The sequence below is a fragment of the Panicum hallii genome, chromosome 3 (assembly GCF_002211085.1).
Source record: "Panicum hallii strain FIL2 chromosome 3, PHallii_v3.1, whole genome shotgun sequence".
NCBI classification, from domain to species: domain Eukaryota; kingdom Viridiplantae; phylum Streptophyta; class Magnoliopsida; order Poales; family Poaceae; genus Panicum; species Panicum hallii.
In genome coordinates this window covers 26,414,110-26,431,028 of record NC_038044.1, presented here as the reverse complement: position 1 = coordinate 26,431,028, position 16,919 = coordinate 26,414,110, and the positions used below count along the sequence as shown (strand labels likewise).

Here is a 16,919-nt window from a genome sequence, read left to right as displayed (position 1 = left end):
TTATTTACTTTCATCATCGGATGATTTGTCGGCAAAAAGGTAATATAGAATCTAACCATCAAACGGCAAATGTGTCTTTAATTTTGAGCCGCACTGTGACACCTGGTTTAGAAAAGGTAACCGAATGCATCCCCATATGTGCGTCAGGATCAAGTTCCGCATATACAGTAGATATCACAAGCGAATATCCGAAACAATGCATTAACGAAATAGAGTATAATAGTACTTTATTACATGACCGACCGTCTTAATCTTAAACGAATAAATAAACGTCGATAAATAGCAGCGGACTTCAACTTCACAAGCAAATGACTGGGAGACATACGCTTAGTATTCTTCGAAATCTTCGGGAAACACCGGAAAATTAACTTGTTCTGAGCAGCATTATTTTAATAAAATAAGTGTGAGTATACTTATGGTTGGTAATCAGTAAGTGGAGTAAATTATATGACATGCAAGGCTATGATGAAGGAAAAAGCTGATATGGTTTGACTGCGATAAGCATTTTTAGTTGGTTAAGTTTTAATTAAGCAAGCATTAGCTAAGTGTAATATATATACCAACCCTTAAACAAAATATCACAGGTAAATGATCCATAACATAAATAAGGAAATAAATAAATAAGGAACATCAATTTAGATCGTCTTTAAGTTTAACAATCATGTGAGTGTTCAAGCCGCTCTTAACCATGAGCACGGCTGATATATCAGTTTTCACTCTGTAAAGGTTGTACACTTTACCCACAATTCGTGTTTCGCTTGAAGCCCGGGTTTGCAAGGCCCTTAAACACTTCCAAGGTGAGTGGCAGGGATTCACTACGAGATCTTTATAAATATTCCCTATTTTATGACAATCCGCTAAAGTTTCAAGCCAAAACGATCATAACTCTCCCTAATGAGGAAACGCCTTAGCCAAGAACCACATATATCAATATGCCTCAAGAGGACCGAGCTATACCCCGACGATGCAACCCCTCTTGCCCTTTTGGTAAGATTATCATAAGCTAAGGTTTCTAATTAATTAGCCAAGACCAGAGCCATGTAGTATTATGGTTGCACTGTTTTCCTAAGTGGTTCTCCATGTTCCAATTAATGCAATGATCTTAATTATATCCAATAAAGTATTCCACAAATGGGTAAACCAGTGTAACATGATTTTCAGGTTATCCAACCAAAATCTAAGTAAAAGCAACTAGCGTAGCTATAATATAAATATAATAATATAAATATCCAGGTTTAATCAAGGAAGTTCAATTGAAACTAGGCACATCCTTAATTGGGAATTCCACCATATTCTAGACACATGCATGCATATAACGTAAATGTGTATTTATAATATTATTGCGACTGGAGTATGATCAAAGACCATTTGCCTTCGTTAACGAACTGCTGCTGCTCGGGAACGTCTTCGAAGCTCGGCTCTTGCGGACCCTCGATCTGCGTATCGTCTATCGTAACATAAAAATACATACAAGCAAACAAATACCATAAATAAGAAACATTACACCAATCAATATAAACAGAGCAAAATAATGCAACAAAGCTACTGCATATGTCGTAAGGATCGCGTGAACGCAAAAATCGATAAAAACGGAGTTAAAACGGAGAAATTAGGGCTAAAACATGACTCTGGGGACTCTTTTTTAGAAGATTTGAAACTAAAAGGGCTCTGACAGAAGAAATTGAGGGCTAGATCATAATTAAATCTTAGACCTAGGGGTTAGATTGTAAAACAGAAGGGTTAAGGACGGCAGGTTCTATTTTAGAAAAAGATAGGAGCCTAAACAGAAGAAAAAAGACCTATTCGCGATTACTTTTGAACTGACATGGACTGCGAGTTGATTTCCAGAAAACTTAAGGGCTAAACTGCAAAAAAGACCATGGGTTGACCAGTAATAGATCTGTTTGACTCGGGTTAGAACTGATCTAGACGGTCGGATCTAGATCTAAGGGCGGGGAAGTGGTTGGCGGTGCGGGCGGCGGCGCGGGGCGCCGGTGAAGAGGTTAGCGCGACGGTGAGCAGCGGAGCTTCGCCGGAGTTACGCAAAATTGCAATTCTGGCCTCGGGTTTGGTCCAGGAGATAACCACGGGCATGACGGGGAACTCAATTGGGGTGTTGCAAAGGGGCATCGAGGACTGTAGGCGGCGAGAAGCGGCGCGGAGCGACGGCGAGGCCGTGCGGGCGCGGGAAGCCAGAGAGGGGAAAAAGGAGCGGCGTGTGAGGACCCTTACCCCACCGCGGTGCTCCGGCGGCGCTCGTTTGACGGCAGGAAGCGGTGAAGCGGCAGCGCGGCGAGCTCCCGAGCTTTGGCAACGGCGGCGGCGGTGGAGGCTCGGGGTGTTAGGGTTTGTGGCTGAGGCGGCGGCTGCGAGTTGAGGACGAGGATCTAGGGCGCGGTCGGCGCCCTAAATTGGGGTAGCAGCCGGCCTAGGCGTGTGGGCCCGTGACCCCACGCGGTAGAGCAGCGGCGCTTCACCGAGGGTCGGACTCGGCCTCGAGCCCGAGCCTGGCTCGAGGTCGGGGATGACCCTGGCGGGTGGGCCCCGGTGGTCAGTGGAAGAAGAGGAGAAAGAAGGGAAAGCGGGCCACGCGGGCGACCTGGGCCAGGGAAGCGGATGGGCCGCGCGCGGGAGGGAAGAGAAAGAAGGGAAGAAGGAGGGGAGGCCGTGGGCCGGGCCGCAAGGGGAGAAAAGAAAAAGAAAAAGAAGAAAGGAAGGTGGGCCGGCCCAATAGGAAAATAAGAGAAAAGGAGAAATACTTTTGAATTTGAATTTGAAATTTAAATTTAAATAGAAAACAATCAATAAAACAATGCAAAGGGCATAAAATGCACAAAGCCTATGGTTCTTTTTATATTTTATTAAATTGGTATTAATTTATGCTAATGCTCTAAAATTAAAAGAATTTGAATTAAAACCTTACGAATCCTAAATAGATTCTAACAAAATTTGTTTAAACTCCTAGTTTGAAATTAGAGTGTTACACGCACGAAGTCCGCTCGCAGCTGCACAAAATTTCGAAGGCCAAGCCCAATTTCCTCTTCTTGTATAGAAGGCCCAAGCTAAACCCTAGCTATCCAATCCTTCCCCAAATCCACCGGCTGCCGTGAGCTTGCCTGTGCCCCGCTGTCGCAGCTGACGCCTCCCTCGCAGCTCCACCCCACGCTCGCCTGCGCCTGCGCCGCCGCCACCGCATCCCGCCGGAGCTCCGTCCCACGCTCGCCCGTGGCCTTTTTGCTGACACCTCCCTGCCCTAGACCGGCCGCGCTCGCCCGCGCCGCCGCCGACGCATCGCTGCCGGAGCTCCTTCCCTCGCTCGTCTGTGCCGCGGCCGCTGACGCCTCCCTGCTACAGATCTGGCCCGCGCTTGCCTGCACCGCCGCCAAGACTTCCCCGCCAACGCTGCAGTTCGTCGTGCAGAATGCCGGGAGGTTCCCGCTCGTCACCAAGTCACCAAGCCGCTCGTCGGGTCCTCTTTGATGCCGTCTACATCGGAACTACGCACCGCCTCCCCCACATCTCCATTGGAGGTACGGTACAGCTGATCCGCCTTTCTTCTTCCCCATTCCGCAGATCATCTCCTTTCAGTCAATTTTCGTTCCTTGTGTTCTTGCGGCAAAACACAAATTGCAGTTAGCAATAATGTGCGAAATTGACCCCGTATCGCTAGAGGACATACAGTTGCTTTCCTCGTATTTTCACCTTGCTTCATAATCCAATGTCCCTTCCATGTGTCATGAGAAAATAAGAGTGAGTTTAACCAATTAGTTATGAAAAATTCTGAACCAAGGGACTGCTATTTCACACCTCTTTTTGCAATTGGAGATGCCGTGGTTATCGGAGCTCAACTACTGCAGTCAATTTGTTAGTACAATGTGCCTACAAAAATATTATCCAGCAACCAAGCAGAAACTATTGTACCGCAAGAAGAAAACTAGATATTAAACAAGGGCAGCTAAGCAATGTCACAGGTCTCCTGTAAGATTTCTATACAGAATAAATGCACAGACAGATATGGTCTTTGTAGGATTGCTATGTGACAATCCAAGAACTGTGATCTTTTTACAAACTAGCAAAATGCAGCAAAGTTAGTTAATACCTTGAACACTGAATTTCCATTAATCATAGAAAGCTAGTGTTACTTGCAGTCATTAGTTAGATTCAAAATCTAACTGAATGTAATGTCAGTAGTGCATATTGATTGCCCTGCAAACCAATATCCCTGCTTTTAACATCTTACTGTAACTAGTATGAGTTCTCAATATTTTGATACCGTGTTTATTGCTGAAATGGAAGTTGCCTATCTGTTCTGTAAATGTATCACCTTGTGGCTGCTAAAGTTTGAGTAAATGACCTTTCTGTTTCCCCTCTGTTATTTTGCTTTGTCATTCTATGATATGGAAATAACAACAACACTTTAGATAGATAAGTATTGGTATTACTATTTTTCTATTTTATCCATTGACTTGACCACTTTAGATAGATATACTAAAGGCCACTCTGTTCTAGCATTGCATTGCAAGGGAAGTGACATTGTTAAGAGTTGAAATTGTGTGTAATACTCATTTCTGATTCACATCTTGCATATTTTATCTAAGTTACTGATGGTATGTCAGTTTTGATTTTCAGAAAACTTCTAGGAGAGGTGTTAGGCAAAAGTAAGCTAATTAAAGTGTTGAGCTGCTGATGGATGCCAATATGAGCTATGTTCAGCTAGGATATGTATAATGTAGTACTAGTGTGATTTTATTTAATGCTACATTTTGGGCTTGCACTTTGTATAAATGAATCAATGTCATGATAAATGTTTGTATGATTAATATAGTTCGTGATATGGTTTAACCAGGTGTATCTTTTATTTTTATTTTTATCTGCTTGAATGGTGTTGAACCATCAGTTGGTAATATCTCTAAAGGGTGTGAGACAGTCAATCGATAAAAACCTGTTGGTCGGTATAGACTTATATCGACGTCACTTTTAGCGACAAATAGTTAGGGTCGGTATAACTTATACCGACCTACGGTTGGTTGTTGAAATGACTTATACCGACCACAACGAAGTTGCTATTTTTGGGCTGTGGTATAAGTGTCTTGAGTAGTGATTTTGAGATCCGTTAAGGGATGCAATGTATATCTATTTCTTGTTTTCACATGGTAAGGTTAAGATCAATGCAATTAATGTGTTGCATTTTTATTTCCTCTATTATTTTACATTTCAATTTATGGGTTGGAGACCCGTGATGTTAGGTAAAATCACCTCCATGTTACCTTAAGAGTGCATCTTGCAAACCAATATGAATTTAGTAATTTGCAATCCAAGTCTAATGGATTAATTTTAGCTACATCAAATTGTAATCAATATGTACAATGCATCTTTCATTCATTAGTTTGTATATTTTTTGGATTATAATAGAAGTAATTCAATTGTGTGCACATGTGTCACGTGAATATGTTTTAATATGAAGCATGCGATTGACTCCACCTTGAATATATATGTATGCTAAAGTAAAAGGTGAAATTATAAAAAATTAAGAATTCATTGTTAGGTGGCGACTTTTTTTTAAAAAAAAGGGTTAAAAAATTTAAATTCGAAAAAGTGTGCCGGTTTGGAACAATTCGGAAAATGGTACCTCCCGCCCGTTGATCGGGCGGGAGGCGTGGGGCCGAGGACCTCCCGCCCAACCAGCGGGCGGGATGTTCGAAAAATATTTTGAGGCCCCTCCCGAGGGCCTCTTCGCGAATAAGAAAAATTTTCGCGAAGAGGTCCCTGAAGCAGGTATCCCGCCCGGCCAGTGGGCGGGAGGTCCCCCTGCTGCTTATTATTTTTGTTATATTTTGTTGGAATTGTTATGTTTTATTGGAATTTATGGTTTACAAACTATTTAAAATTCAGAATTTTTTCAAATACAATATTATTCGCCATACTCTTTTGTATACATATAAAATTTTAATTCAATTTTACGAAGAAGAGTACTGTATCTAAAACTCGTATGAAGATAGTTAAACGATAACGTTTTGCAACATAGAATCCAAATATTACGATAGTACGATACGTCAACCAATTAAAAAGAAAATAGTATCATACAAAAACAATTTAAATATAAAAAGTCCACCGAATCAGGAGTATCTACCCCGCCTGTTCCGGACCTCGTGCTCTCTTCGTCCTCCCCCTTAGTCCTAGCCCGTCGGCGTATGTGGTCCTCCGAGTACGTAAATGTATCTGGAGCACGGTGAGGACGAGGCACAGGAGGTGCAGGCGTGAACGGGTCATCCTGGGACTGTGCACCTGGAGCGTCATACATCTGGGAGGGACTAATGATGTCAGGCCCGGCGCCGTCGCCCACCAACTCCGACCAAGTGGCGGAGCCGCCCTCCTAGTTGTCCCAGTCCGGCACACCAAATGGACCACCGTGTGCAGAAGCTCCCATCGACCATGCATGCTGAGTATAGCCCTGAGAGTACGGAGCAGCTGTTGTCGAACCCGACGGGAGAGACGTTCCTGAAGCATAGGCGCCACACGTCTGAGGCTCCATTCTTGCAGGAGGAGGTCCCATTGCCGTCGAGTGCATGACTATAAAAACAAATGAAATTAGTCGTGTAAATCAAAGGTGATCGAAATGGCAATTATAAAGGACTTACGGATTGAACTAGCGGCAGTACCGCTGGACGCTGCGTGCGGTGCTGCAGAGGTCGACGGGCCAGCTGTGTACACGTGGGCGGACGCATGAGATGAACTGGAGGCCACCACATCGTCTTTGCCGCGACGCGTCAGTGCACGTAACGCTCGCGTCAAGTTATCTTGAATCTTACGAAAGCTGTCTTTGTACTGTGCGTCCGGTACACGTACTCCACGTTCAAGCAACGTGATCTGAGATGTAGCTTCGACCTCCGCGCAGTTGATCAGATCGATCTGCATACGTAATGGGAAGCAGAGTAATATTGTTATCAATCTTTTCTAAAAAAAGATTTAATAATTCAAGTTGCGAATGACGTACCGCGCCACGCTGCGCCGGATCACGGTATGAGGGATACGTGTCCGAGATGGTCGGCTGGTGTTGATGCTCGGTGAAAGATATCTAGGCCCCTAAGTGGATTTTGGTGATATATGATAAAGCACATGTATATTTAATCGTGTTATTAAGCATGTGTGCAGGTGCTAATGGTGACTAAGCAAAGCTTTTAGAGAAGCGTGAACCCTCAAAAAGGATATGAAAAGCGGCGTCCTCAAGTGTTCTTAAAGACTAGATTTTATTTTTGAAATTGAGTATAGGAACGCCGTACTATCAAGGGGAACTGTGATCCACTAGTGTAGACATGGTAGTTGTGCTCAAGAGAACCTACAAAAATCATAAGAAACCATCTCAACACTCAAAAGGGGACTTAAATGTGAAATTCAGTGTCTAACCCGGAGTGTCCGGGTCCCAGTCCGGAATGTCCGAACAGAATGTCCGGAGTATCCGGACGTATACCCGGAGTGTCCGGGTTACTGTTACCGGTCTGCAAAACCAGATTGGTCCGGAGTCTCCGGACCCCTATGTCCGGAGTATCCGGACATATACCCGGAGTTTCCGGGTACCGCTCTCCCAACGGCTAGTTTCTGGGAGAGGGGGTATAAATACCCCATACCCCCCTCTCACTCTCTGGCTCTGGCTCTTTTTCGACCAGAACTGCAGAAAACTCAAAGAGAGCCCTCTCACTCCCCTTTTTGCTCCATTCTTGAGTGATTTTCGTTGGGGTTTGAAGTGAGATTGTTGCAAGAGCTAGGATTGTGCAAGTAAGCCTTGATTTCATCTCTTGAGCACATCAATCCAAGTATAGCCCGTGGATTCTAGTTTATTACTCTTGGAGCTCCAAGCTCCTAGACGGCTAGGCGTTGCTTGTGATTGCGTGATTGGTTTGTAAGCATCACAGCTGGTTTGTAATCTTCATTCCTCTCCGAGGAATTCATAGTAAGTGTCCCTAGGGTTTGAGCGTTGGTCTCACCCTTGGGAGAGGAGCATAGGAGTTCTTGAGCACCGTCTCTTGAATTCTTCCTCAACGGAGACGTAGCTCCTTTGGGAGTGAACTTCGGGAAACAAATTCTGTGTCTCTCTCGCAATTTTAGTGTACATTTGCATTAGTTTGCTTGTGAGACTAACCTTTTAGGGTTTGAGGCCGATCTATCATTGTACAAGTCTCAGGAGTAAAACTACTGGTGAGAAACACTTCAAAGGTACCACTTGTCCCTCTAAATTTATTGGATTCAATTTACAGCATCTCCATCTGTGATTAGTAGCATTTTCTCTCATATCCGGATAGTCCGGACATTATATCCGGAGACTCCGGACACTGTATCCGGAGTATCCGGACATATATCCGGAGTATCCGGACACTTGTGTTGCTAACCGTGCTCGAAGTGTTTTTAAGTTGCAGATTAGCCTATTCACCCCCCCTCTAGGCATCTTGAGGTCCTTTCACTCGGCGTCATCAATACGTGAAAGAGTGACGTACGGACGCGTGCGAGGGAGGTACCAGCGGAGGTATGCGCCATATGACGCCTCCGTGTGTGGTTGCGGCTCGTCCCACACATCGTCACGTGCGTCAAGCCACCCTTCTACGTACTCCTGCAGCTTGACGACCCAGTTGACCTCGTTGGCATGATATCCCCTGCGCGAATATCTGTTGCAAATATTTGAAAGACAACATTACTTTATGATAACGATTACATAATTAATACAAAACGAGTTATCACAAACTTACTCGTGTACGTTGCGCGGCATGGCCTGGAACGCTCGAGGTAGGAGAGGGAAGTGCTGTTGTCGCCCGAACTGCCTCATCACTCGCTCGACGCAGTACGGCTCGATGATAATATCGAACACTAGGGTCGCCTTTGTGAGCCAGTACGCCTCGTCACGCGTGCAGAGGGAGGACAACCCGTGCGGCACACGTGTCTGGATAGCCGTAACGGTGTACGGGGTCCAGATGACATCCTGTGGCCGCATCCGATCAAATTCGGACACGAACTACGGGTATGCTTTTCGGACCTGCCGATGTGCTCCGCTCATCTGCAAAATTACACAACTGCATCGGTACTTTGCATATACAGAAACGTACAACAGTAAATTAAAGTGCTTACCCATCGATCGGTCCAAAGCGAACCCATCGTGGGGTTATCCTCGTGCCACATCCCATACATCTCGGGCGGATAAGGCTCCTCGCTGATTAGGGGGCGTGCTATGGCGAATCGCTCGTACGACCATAGCTGCAGCAGAAGTGGGCAGCCTGTGATGACGGCGGTCCTCTCCGTCTTGAAACAAGCCTGGCAAAGGCCTCGGTACGTGGCAGCAAGCACTGCCGATCCCCAGCTCCACGCAGGTACCTGGCCCGGCTCCGCATCCGCAATCGCGCGCGCGTACTGGATGAGAACCTTATCCACATAATTCCCGCTAGAGTTGCAGAAAAGAGTCCAGCCGAACAACCACAACAGATATGCCTCCAGGCAACGCGACACCTCGTACTGCCCAGCCAGAGGTTGGAGATTCTGAGCCTGAAATATATTTGTTCAATGCTTAGGGGTAGTCACATATGATTCAATTAAATTAATTAAAAATATTTGTACTCACCCTAAATTGTATTACCCAACTCTTGGCGGGGCCGGGCGCGTCCGGTACGTTCACAAAAAGTAGCGGGTTCACTGGACCAAACCGTTCCTGAAGCTCCACCCTCCAGAAAGGTGGCACGGCAACCGGGCCAACAGCTTTACCCGCAATGGGAAGCCCGAGCAGGTACGACACGTCCTGCAACGTGGAAGCCATCTCCCCGCACGGCAAGTGGAACGTGTGCGTCTCCGGACGCCACCTGTCCGCCAATGCCGCAAGTAGAGAGCGGTCCAGCTGCATCCGCTTCTTGGCGCCACCGTCTTGGCCGTCGCCGGCCTGAAGCATACGTGCGAGTGGCAGCAAACCAGCCTCACGTAACCTGTATATTTTGCATTGTGGTTACAATTGTCGTACAAGCTATACATTAGTTCCGTAAAAATTACAAAGTATCACCTGTCAAGCCAGCGGTCGTCCAGGTGCAACAACTCCTTTGCTACACGAGGGCGCAACTCGTGAAGCTCCTGCCCCTCCACCGCTGCCAGGTACGATCTGTGCTGTTTGTCGGTGTTCGCGTCAAGGAGTTCTGGTGTCTGCGCCATAACTACATGAAAAATATAAGTACCGTAACACATATTTCTACAAACAATTGAAAATACTAAAAACTATTCGAAATATAACTACCCTAACAAATATATCTAAAAACTATTGAATTACTAAAAAACAATTGAATTACTAAAAACTATTCAAAATATAACTACCCTAAGAAATATTACTAAAAACTATTAAAAATACTAAAAACTATTCAAAATATAACTACCCTAAGAAATATATCTAAAAACTATTGAATTACTAAAAACTATTCAAAATATAACTACCCTAAGAAATATTCCTAAAAAATATTGAAAATACTAAAAACTATTCAAAACACAATTACCCTAAGAAATGTATATAAAAATTATTAAAATTACTAAAAATTATTCAAAATATAACTACCCTAAGAACTATATCTAAAAACTATTAAAAATAGTAAAAACTATTTATAATAGAACTACCCTAACAAATATTTTTAAAAGCTATTGAAAATACTGAAAACTATTCAAAATATAACTATCGTAAGAAATATATCTGAAAATTACTGAAACTATAAAAACTATTCAAAATATAACTACCCTAAGAAATATATCTACAAACTATTAAAAATACTAAGAACTATTTAAAATAGAACTACCCTAACAAAATATTTCTAAAAATTAATATTTCTAAAAGCTATTGAAAATACTGAAAACTATTCTACGTATAACTACCCTAACAAATATTCGTAAAAACAATTGATAATTATACGACTATAACGAGAATATACCTCCAAACCGACGTGTGGACAGTGCTTCGCCGCTTCCTTTCCTCTCCCCTCTTCCTCTCCTCCCTTTCTTTTTTTTGTTGATTTTTGCTGAATATTATGAGATTAGGGGTGGGTGGGGGCTTAAATAGTGGGAGGTGGGGGGGGGGGGGGGAGGGGGACGTCCCGCCCGTTGGGAGGCGGGATGCCCCTCGGGGAAACCTTCCGCCCGTTGGGAGGGCGGGATGCCGCGTCAGGGGCCTCTTTGCGAATAAGAAAAATTTTCTTTCGCGAAGAGGCCCCTCCCCAGAGGTCTGTTCGCTTTTTTTCGACCCCCGCCCGTTGGATGGGCGGGATGTCGCCTCCCGCCCGTTGATCGGGCGGGAGGCACCCATTTTCCGAATTGTTCCAAACCGGCACCCCTTTTTCGAATTTAAATTTTTTTAACCTTTTTTTTTTAAAAAACTCGTTAGGTGGCGGTCCTTAAAACTCTTTAAGGAGGCTCAGTACAGCAAGCCCAAAACAGGCGAGAGTCTGCTCTGTCACATGAGCTTTTGGCTCAAACAGCTAACAATCTGTATCCATCCTTATGGATCTCGAGTGTGGAGTGAACATGAATTTCTCATCGATTGACCCATCACCCATCATGTACCTGTACTTCATTTACCCAAATCGCTGTTTTACTTCTTATTATGCAAGGGTCGTGCCATCATAAATTCTAGGTATTACGTCTCCATTTCTCAATTTTTTTCCCTTGGCTGATCCAAGTTTTGTGGCAGTAAAATGTGTTCGCTAGCTGTGCATCCAACTATGCTCGCAAACATATGAAATCAGCGTGATCTGTTTTCCATCAATCTTCGTGTGCATGCCTGAAACTGAACCTGAATCTGCAACTGAAAGCTAGAGTCTCGCTGCATGTTATTACATCATCATATTTACACCAAGGAACCAGTACAACGCAGTGGATCATCTCGAGCTGAACCAAAACAACGCAAGACTAAGAGCAAATCAAAGATTGAAAGGGGAAAATAACTTTTTTTTTCTTTTGCCTATTTTCCTGCGCCAAGATCTGGCACTGACTGGTGGATGGACGACGCGTGCGCTGGATCAGCGAGCGCTTCAGCGAGGCTGCTGGATGGGCCGGGGGCTCACCCTGGCGCCGCCGGCCACCCTCCGCGGCGCCTTCTCCGCGTACCTCGGGGCCTCCGGCGGCCCGCAGTGCGCGCGCCACCACTTGTCGATCCCCCACGCCGCCACCTCAAGCCCCCCGCTGCCGCCCCTCTTGCCGGCCGCGCCTTCCTCCCGCTCGCTCTCTGTACCGCGGAGACGCCAGGCCACAAGATTGAAGAGACGTCAGTACAGGTATTTCCAAGAGCCGTACCGTCAGATCGAGATGGCGACATACCTTGGCGCGGCGGCGGAGGGGAGAAAAGCTCGTCGGGGAGGAAGCTGTCCACGACCTCCGCGTCCTCGTCCGGGCCGCCCTCGTCGTCGAGCAGGCCGAGAGCGCCGTAGTCGCGGAGCCAGCGGTCGCGGAAGGCCGGGGAGGCGGCGACCAGGCGCCACCACTCGGGGGAGAAGTCCTCCACCTCCTGCTCCACCTCCGCCGCCGTCTGCAGGCCGCGGTACCGCACCCCGGAAGGCACGAACGGCTCCGCCCACGGGTTCAGCCTCCCGCCGTTGCCGCTCACCACCGCCATCAGCTTCTCTTGTTCTTGGCGTGCTCTACTTCACACGGGCTCGCACTCGCAGCTAGCTAGCTCTGTAGCTCCTCACTCTCGCGCTGTGGATTGGGCACGGAGATGGATAGGGACGGTACGGCTCTCGGGACCGAGGATGAGTGATGATATAATAGTGACGCGCCCGGATCTTTTGGGCGTGCCGACCGGCCGATCTTATCCGTTGTGATGGGGAGGCCCACGGCATGGTGGTAAACTGGTACTTGCCCACGGAATTGTTTGCTTGTTTTCCCAACAACGATGGCTACTGCTGCCGCTTGCCTGCTACTGTGCTGAGGATCCACAGGGGCACCCCACGATGTAGCGGAAAACCAGTAGCAACAGTAGCAAGCATTGTGAGAGTTGGATGTTACAGCTATCAGCGCATAAGCTTATTGCCGACGGTAACTAATTAAAATACAATGTCTACTGTAGACCCAGAAAAAAAGGTACAGGGCAGTTGGTCGTTGCTCCTCTTCCTCTCGTAGTCCTTGCTAGCCGTTGCTCTCTACCAGCCGTCGCTTCTTTTTCGGCCGTTGCTCCTCTTGTAGCATCCCCTTTGCAGGTGTTGCAGCTTCCTTATCTACAAAAGCAGAGGCATACCAGACTTCAAAAATTAGCCCCACACTTCATCAAACTGCTAGATGGAATGAATCCCTCGAACAGAGGTTTCATGAACTACTTTAGCCAAGGCTCTCCAAACCAACACCCAGCAAATACAAATATTAGCCAAAATTCCCCTCCTTCCCAATTTCCCATAGGTTTCCCCCAATCTCCATTTTCGCAATACCCAGCACCTAATTTCCAAAACTTCCACCCTTTTGGTTCTGCACCCAGCTATCCACCATATGGTGGTTCTTCTTCAAGCTTCCATGGAATTTAGCAGCAAACAAATTGGTCGCAATCGAGTCCAATAAATTTTCAAGGTTTTCGACCTCAACAAAGTTTGGTGCACTCACCGATTGAAGTTTCTAGAGCTGCAACCAACAATTCATCTCATGGATCAGAATCAGCGTCTCCATGCCCTACAAGACCGGAAGAGAACAATATTGTTAATCTCGAAGAGTCAAGTGGCAACAGTGACAAGGGAGGGAGAAGAGGTATACGGATGAATTAGACTGAAGATGAAAACATAAGACTCCTAAGTGCTTGGTTGAATAACTCGGTTGATCCCATCGATGGCAATGATAAGAAAGCAGAGTACTAGTGGAAGTCCGTTGCTGCAGAGTTTAACAGCAATACACCTCCAAATCGCAGAAGGGCAGTTGTGCAATGCAAAACACACTGGGGTGGTATTAAGAAGGAAATTACAAAATTTTGTGGTGTTTATTCTCGGGTCAGAAGCACTTGGAGCAGTGGACATTCTGATGACATGATCATGGAGAGTGCCCATAAGTGGTTTAAATCAGAAAACAATGAGAAGCCATTTACCTTGGAGTACATGTGGAGAGAAATAAAGGATCAGCCAAAATGGCGTAGGGTCCTTGAAGAAGAGGAAAAGAAGAATAAGAGAACAAAGATTTCTGAATCAGGTGCATACACTTCATCATCCAACCAAGACACTGAAGAGGATACCAGTCACAAAGAGAAGCGCCCTCAGGGACAGAAGAAAGCAAAAGCCAAGCTAAAAGAAAAAGGAAAAGGGAAAAATATCGCACCATTCCTTTGGGGACCTGTCATGTCAAGACTTTGTTCTCTTTAATGAAGCCATTAAAATCAAAGCAGCAGCTATGGAAAAATCTGCAGAAGCAATAGTGAAATCAGCGGAAGCAAAGAAGGAACATGCCAGGGCTGAAAAATACCAGACATACTTAAAATTATTGGATCGAGATACTTCAAATTTCAGTGAAGCCAAATTGAGGAGGCATGAAGCTATCCTAGAAAAGCTAGCTAATGAACTTGCTGATGGTTAGCAGCAATTGATGTTTGTACCCCTACTGCTTAGTGTGCCACTACTTGATGTATGCTTAGAATGTGCCTTTAATGTTAGAGTTTTGTAGTCTAGTTCTTGTACTGTATCACTATTTGTACCGTGGTAACATAAATATAATGCTAGCTGTTGGCATGTGGAGAAAAGCAAGACATAGCTGTTGCAAACTAGCTGTTGGCAATACAGACAAAAGCAAAAGCAAGACATAGCTGTTGCAAACTAGCTGTTGGAATACAGACAAAAGCAAGTCATAGCTGTTGGAAACTAGCCGTTGGGACAAAATCACCAACAAATATGAGCTGCAGTTCAGTAACAACACTCATATCCATTTCCTTTACTTCTCTTCACAGTGGACCAACCAAGCTCCAAAAAGAAAGATGTCTAATGTGTCACAAGATCACTCTAGCCATTCTGATGAGTCACAAGATCACTCTAGTCATTCTGATCAGTCTATCTCTAGTGAGAAGCTTGAAGAGATGATGTGGGAAGAAATTAACGATCCTATTGAGGCTCAACTACAAGCTCATCTTGAAGGCCAACTTGAAGTGAAGTTGCATGCAAAACTTGCTGGTACCTCTAATAAAAGTGGGCGCAACAAACGGAGGTACATAAATAGAGATCACGAAGAAGACCATAACAGGTTGTTTGCTAAATATTTTTCAAGCAATCCTTTATACACCGATGATCAGTTCCGTAGAAGATTTCGCATGAGGAAGCATTTATTCTTGTGCATTGTAGAAGCTCTTGGTGTTTGGTCTCCTTTTTTTCGTCTTAGAAGAGATGCCTTTGGCAAGGTGGGTCTATCACCATTGCAGAAATGTACTGCTGCAATCCGAATGTTGGCATATGGAACACCGGCTAATCTTATGGATGAGTCTTTTGGTGTAGCTGAAAGCACGGCAATGGAGTGCATGATCTATTTTGTTCAAGGTGTGAGGCATATTTATGGACAACGCTATCTCCGCAGGCCTACTGAAGAAGATATTCAGCATTTACTTCAGTTTGGAGAGGCACATGGATTTCCAGGTATGTTGGGCAGTGTTGATTGCATGCATTGGGAATGGCAAAATTGCCCGGTTGCATGGAAGGAACAATTCACCCGTGGTGATTATGGAGTCTCTACTATCATGCTTGAAGTAGTTGCATCTGCTGACCTATGGATTTGGCATGCATTTTTTGGTGCTGCTGGTTCAAACAACGACATCAATGTGTTGGACCAGTCACCCTTGTTCACTGATGTGGTACAAGGAAGAGCGCCTACTGTTCAGTTTAGTGTTAATGGGAACAACTACAATATCGGATATTATCTAGCTGATGGTATTTATCCTGAGTGAGCAGCATTTGCCAAATCAATCAATAGGCCCCAAAGTCAGAAGCATAAATTGTATGCGCAGCATCAAGAATCAGCAAGAAAAGATGTCGAGCGAGCCTTTGGGGTTTTACAGAAATGTTGGGCCATAATACATCAACCGGCACGTCTTTGGGAAAGGCAAGAGCTTGCCGATATAATGTATGCATGTATTATTTTGCATAACATGATTGTTGAGGATGAGAGGGGCTCCTATGGGATACCTGATGATAATACATATGAACAAGGGCAATTTTCTGCTCAAATAACAGGACTTGACCAGGGACCGATCTACGGATTTGCAGAGGTCTTACAAAAAAATAGGAATATTCGTGATCGAGCAACCCATCGGCGTCTCAAGCAAGATCTGATTGAGCACATGTGGCAGAGATTTGGTAGTCAGCAACAAGATTAGAATTTATTAGCATATATGAACCTTGTACTTTCGTAGTTTAATTTTTCTGCAGTAATCCAATTTAGAGTATATACATGTTTGCTTCAAATTACTTGCATCTGTAACTGAGATCATCTAAATAATGTTGGCAGCCATGTGATGAAATTCACGAATCACTACTTAGTTAAACAAAAATAAATATTTTAACGGCCACTTGCACAAGCAGGGAAGGGATTTACCAATGGTCCACCAGCATGCTGATCTGCACAGGCTTGTCGCACGATCCACTCGAACATTCGTCAATCGACACCTCCTAGGCTGCCCTCCTCCATTTTTCTATGTTGCAGTTGCAACTCCGTCAGATCCGCTCCACGCGAGGGACCTACTTGGATCTGCTTAGTCCCTATCTCTGCTGTCAGAGGTGGAAGATGTCGAGGACGCCGCCATCTCTTTCGTAACAGCCGTGGCCCAGCCCCCTGACCCTCCTCCATGCCTTCCATGGAGTCCTCGTCTGCCATGCGCCGCCGATCGGAGGAAGGGATCTGGGGAGACGCGAACCACGAAGGAAGCTGTGGGATTGAGGAAGATAATTCGCTGGCCTGGATTAGAGAGCTGA

The 16,919-nt window shown here is 45.3% G+C and overlaps 2 protein-coding genes, 1 long non-coding RNA gene and 1 pseudogene across 5 annotated transcripts; 3 read left to right on the top strand and 1 right to left on the bottom strand.

The window, feature by feature from the left end:
• The first annotated feature begins 3,007 nt into the window (after positions 1-3,007).
• On the top strand, positions 3,008-4,870 carry LOC112886474. The gene is made up of 2 exons (XR_003227388.1): positions 3,008-3,530; positions 4,630-4,870. It is a non-coding gene; the product is annotated as an uncharacterized LOC112886474 (long non-coding RNA).
• A 6,925-nt stretch (positions 4,871-11,795) lies between these two features.
• Positions 11,796-16,618, bottom strand: LOC112884694 (protein EARLY RESPONSIVE TO DEHYDRATION 15-like). Of its 3 annotated transcripts, none has more exons than XM_025950176.1 (4): positions 16,543-16,618; positions 13,591-13,656; positions 12,319-13,214; positions 11,796-12,226 (listed from the first exon to the last, which is right to left on the bottom strand). In XM_025950176.1, the coding sequence occupies exons 3-4, from the start codon at positions 12,611-12,613 to the stop codon at positions 12,033-12,035; spliced, it is 489 nt and encodes a 162-aa protein (XP_025805961.1). In that variant the 5' UTR covers positions 12,614-13,214; positions 13,591-13,656; positions 16,543-16,618; the 3' UTR covers positions 11,796-12,032. The 3 variants fall into 3 exon arrangements, with proteins under 3 accessions (XP_025805961.1, XP_025805960.1, XP_025805959.1); XM_025950175.1 differs by lacking the exon at positions 16,543-16,618 and adding an exon at positions 14,290-14,365; XM_025950174.1 differs by lacking the exon at positions 16,543-16,618 and adding an exon at positions 14,063-14,114.
• LOC112884692 lies at positions 13,221-16,468 on the top strand (annotated as a pseudogene).
• Positions 14,939-16,468, top strand: LOC112884693. Its single transcript, XM_025950173.1, has one exon. It carries the CDS (start codon positions 14,939-14,941, stop codon positions 15,893-15,895), a length of 957 nt encoding a protein of 318 aa, XP_025805958.1. The 3' UTR covers positions 15,896-16,468.
• Positions 16,619-16,919: the final 301 nt, after the last annotated feature.